Source organism: Asparagus officinalis, chromosome 7 (assembly GCF_001876935.1).
Source record: "Asparagus officinalis chromosome 7, Aspof.V1, whole genome shotgun sequence".
NCBI lineage: Eukaryota > Viridiplantae > Streptophyta > Magnoliopsida > Asparagales > Asparagaceae > Asparagus > Asparagus officinalis.
Genome location: NC_033800.1, coordinates 52487486 through 52490269, shown reverse-complemented (window position 1 = coordinate 52490269; position 2784 = coordinate 52487486). Strand labels below are relative to the sequence as shown.

Here is a 2784-nt window from a genome sequence, read left to right as displayed (position 1 = left end):
TTCTAAATTTCACAGCATCGGCGGTATAAATGGGGGAGTTGATTGAGGAGTAGTGATAGAATTTTGTCTCCTCTCTCACTAACTCTACCAGGTGCCAATGTCCGGAGCTGACAATCGGGATCAGAATTCTTTCACACTCCAAGAACTTCTGCTGACAAACATTTTCCTTCATTCGTTTTGCCACCATTTCAAGATTTCCTTCTAGAAATGCTTGCTAAAAGATGCAATAATGTCAACATTGTGGGATAACATAATAATAATATCCACCAATTAGTGAAAAAAACAAGGATATACTTACTACAAGCCAAGGTCTTGTGACATGTATCTTTCGATCATAACTATTAGTTGTTTCAATCTTGTTACAAAGCCGAATAACAAATGCATCGATCACCTACAAAATTTACCATGAATGAATAAAATAGTTAATATAAATTATTTTATATACAACATCAAACAAACAATAACACAATTGTTCAGAACCTACATCGTCACTGAGTTCACCACCCGTTAATAGTATATAAGCATCTAAGCGAGATACGCTTGCTTCGGCACACTTCCAAATGTACGTATCACTATATGCAAGTATATTGTGAGAAAATTGCTACTAGGATTAAGTAAATTCGAAGATTATTATTAGAATACGTCAGTAACAGTTACCTGTTCATTCTCGATTGTAGAAAGTCTTCAATTAAATTGTTCTCATAATCAAACGCCAGTGCCTTACCTGGATAGTCTCTAGATGTAGGTATGAAGCCTTCTTGATTTTTGCACTTTTTTCCCCCTCAGGACTATCCAATATCTGGATGACACGTCTCTTCTTTGTGCCTTCCTTTGGTTGATCTAGAGGCATATAAGGTGAAGTAACAGAGGGTCCATCCTTCCTCTCCCTCTTTCCGACAGCCCGTTTGATAGATGGCGTTTCTCTGTTATTCTCATTACCACCTTCATCTTTTTGAGAAACATCTCTATAGAGTCGAGAAGGCATATAATTAACAAAGAGTTACACAAGAATTATATGGAAAATATAAAAATTAAAATTGCAAGAAAATTTAAAAAACTAAACTCACCGAGCATCTTCTAAAATTCTCACGTCTCTTGCGCTCATCACAAAGTCATCACATAAATCGGCTTCCCCAGTTCCTTCCAAATTCTCATATTCCTTAGCTTCCATATCCTCTTTGATTTTTTTTTCTTCAGTTACATTTCCGTCATCCTCTTTCTCCTTGGTTTCTTTTTTGGCATCTAGCACTACGCTCTTCTAATTCTCGTAATTCTGTAGTGAGCTCATTCAACTCGTACGTCTTCTCCGCAATTAAGAAAATTAATTCAGCTTTCCTTGATTCCTATTTGACAAAAAAAAGCTAGTATTAGTACGTATACTATAGTTGCAAACATAGATACTAACAAAAGGGACATAAAATAATGAACTATTAGAGCAACGATATGTACAAATACTATTGGCGATGCCGTATGAATAAGAGGAGTATTCTCTTGGCCATTATCCGTAACCAACTTCGGGACTCTATATAATTTGTTCATAGTAGTCCTCCTCCACTTTCCAGTACTCTTCACACAAAAGAGCGGCGGTAACCTTTCAATATCTGAAGTGTACTCTAATTCCCCTACTTTTTCATAAAACCAAACCTACAAAAAAGAAACTACACATTAGCATGTGCATAAACAATAATCAATATCAATACGGGAAGATATACAAAATAATGTTCATGTAACTCACCAGTAAAACGGAGGAAAAACCACCCATGTACCCGGCATTTGAGCGCTGACCTAATTCCCGCATACTAAGAGACTTCTTTGATTTACTCATCTCTTTGCAAAGAAGAGTGAACACCGCATGGCACCAATTATATTTATGCAAAGTTGATAACTGCTCCGCATATCTAAACGCCCACAAGGGACATGTCTTACATGTCCGCGGGCATAATATGAAGCCGATAATGAAAGCCACAATAAGTTTCACACATATTATAGGGTCTTCATTAATCATATCTACAATCATCTCGGCCATTCTATCGCGCTTCCCCGAAATCACCGCCTTCTTTTCCTCATCGGCTTTCTTATAATTCTTTACAAAATAGGTGTAGATTGTATTAGCCGCTGCCCCACTCATTTTTATCGGAATTCCCTCCTTTGGCAATCCGGTAATTCGGTGAATATCATCTATACCGAACACACAATTTTTATTCCCAATCATGAATGAGCATTTATCAGGATTAAAATTTTGAATCAAGCAATCAATTGCTATTTGCTCATTGCTCAAGGATGTGGGTATATTGAGAAAGCTGTGAAAAGGTGTCGTCTGTAGGGCTTTTAGGTGTCTTTCATCTAATTTTATTCGCTTATCAATTAAATCTCGAAAATAACACAAATTGGCCGGAATTCTCAAGTGTGTTATCTTAGCCCTACAAGAAAATTATAATTCAGAAAGAGTTAAAAATTAAATATATTTGGGCAAATTAAGACGCATATTAACAAGTTTATTAACACAAACATTATACATCATGGCTTACAACAAAAATTATAATTCAGAAAGAGTTAAAAATTAAATATATCATGGCAAATTACTTACGAAGTTGGAGGATTATTGCATTTAGAAGAGGTAGGCTTTGATTTTGAAGAATTCGAAGACGTCGACTCTTTCAATTTGTTCGAAGCCATGAGGGCAGACGTCGAGGGCTTGGTCGAGCTCCGGAGGCGGCGATGAACCTGAGGGCTGAGCTCAAATGCCATCGGAGGCGTGGCTGATGACGAGGGGTGAGTTCGATG

At 37.0% G+C, this 2784-nt stretch overlaps 1 protein-coding gene across 1 annotated transcript; it reads right to left on the bottom strand.

Annotated features, from left to right (window-relative positions):
- On the bottom strand, nucleotides 504-2427 carry LOC109846708. The gene is made up of 5 exons (XM_020415953.1): nucleotides 1736-2427; nucleotides 1450-1644; nucleotides 1068-1343; nucleotides 658-965; nucleotides 504-572 (listed from the first exon to the last, which is right to left on the bottom strand). The coding sequence occupies exons 1-3, from the start codon at nucleotides 2210-2212 to the stop codon at nucleotides 1209-1211; spliced, it is 807 nt and encodes a 268-aa protein (XP_020271542.1). The 5' UTR covers nucleotides 2213-2427; the 3' UTR covers nucleotides 504-572; nucleotides 658-965; nucleotides 1068-1208.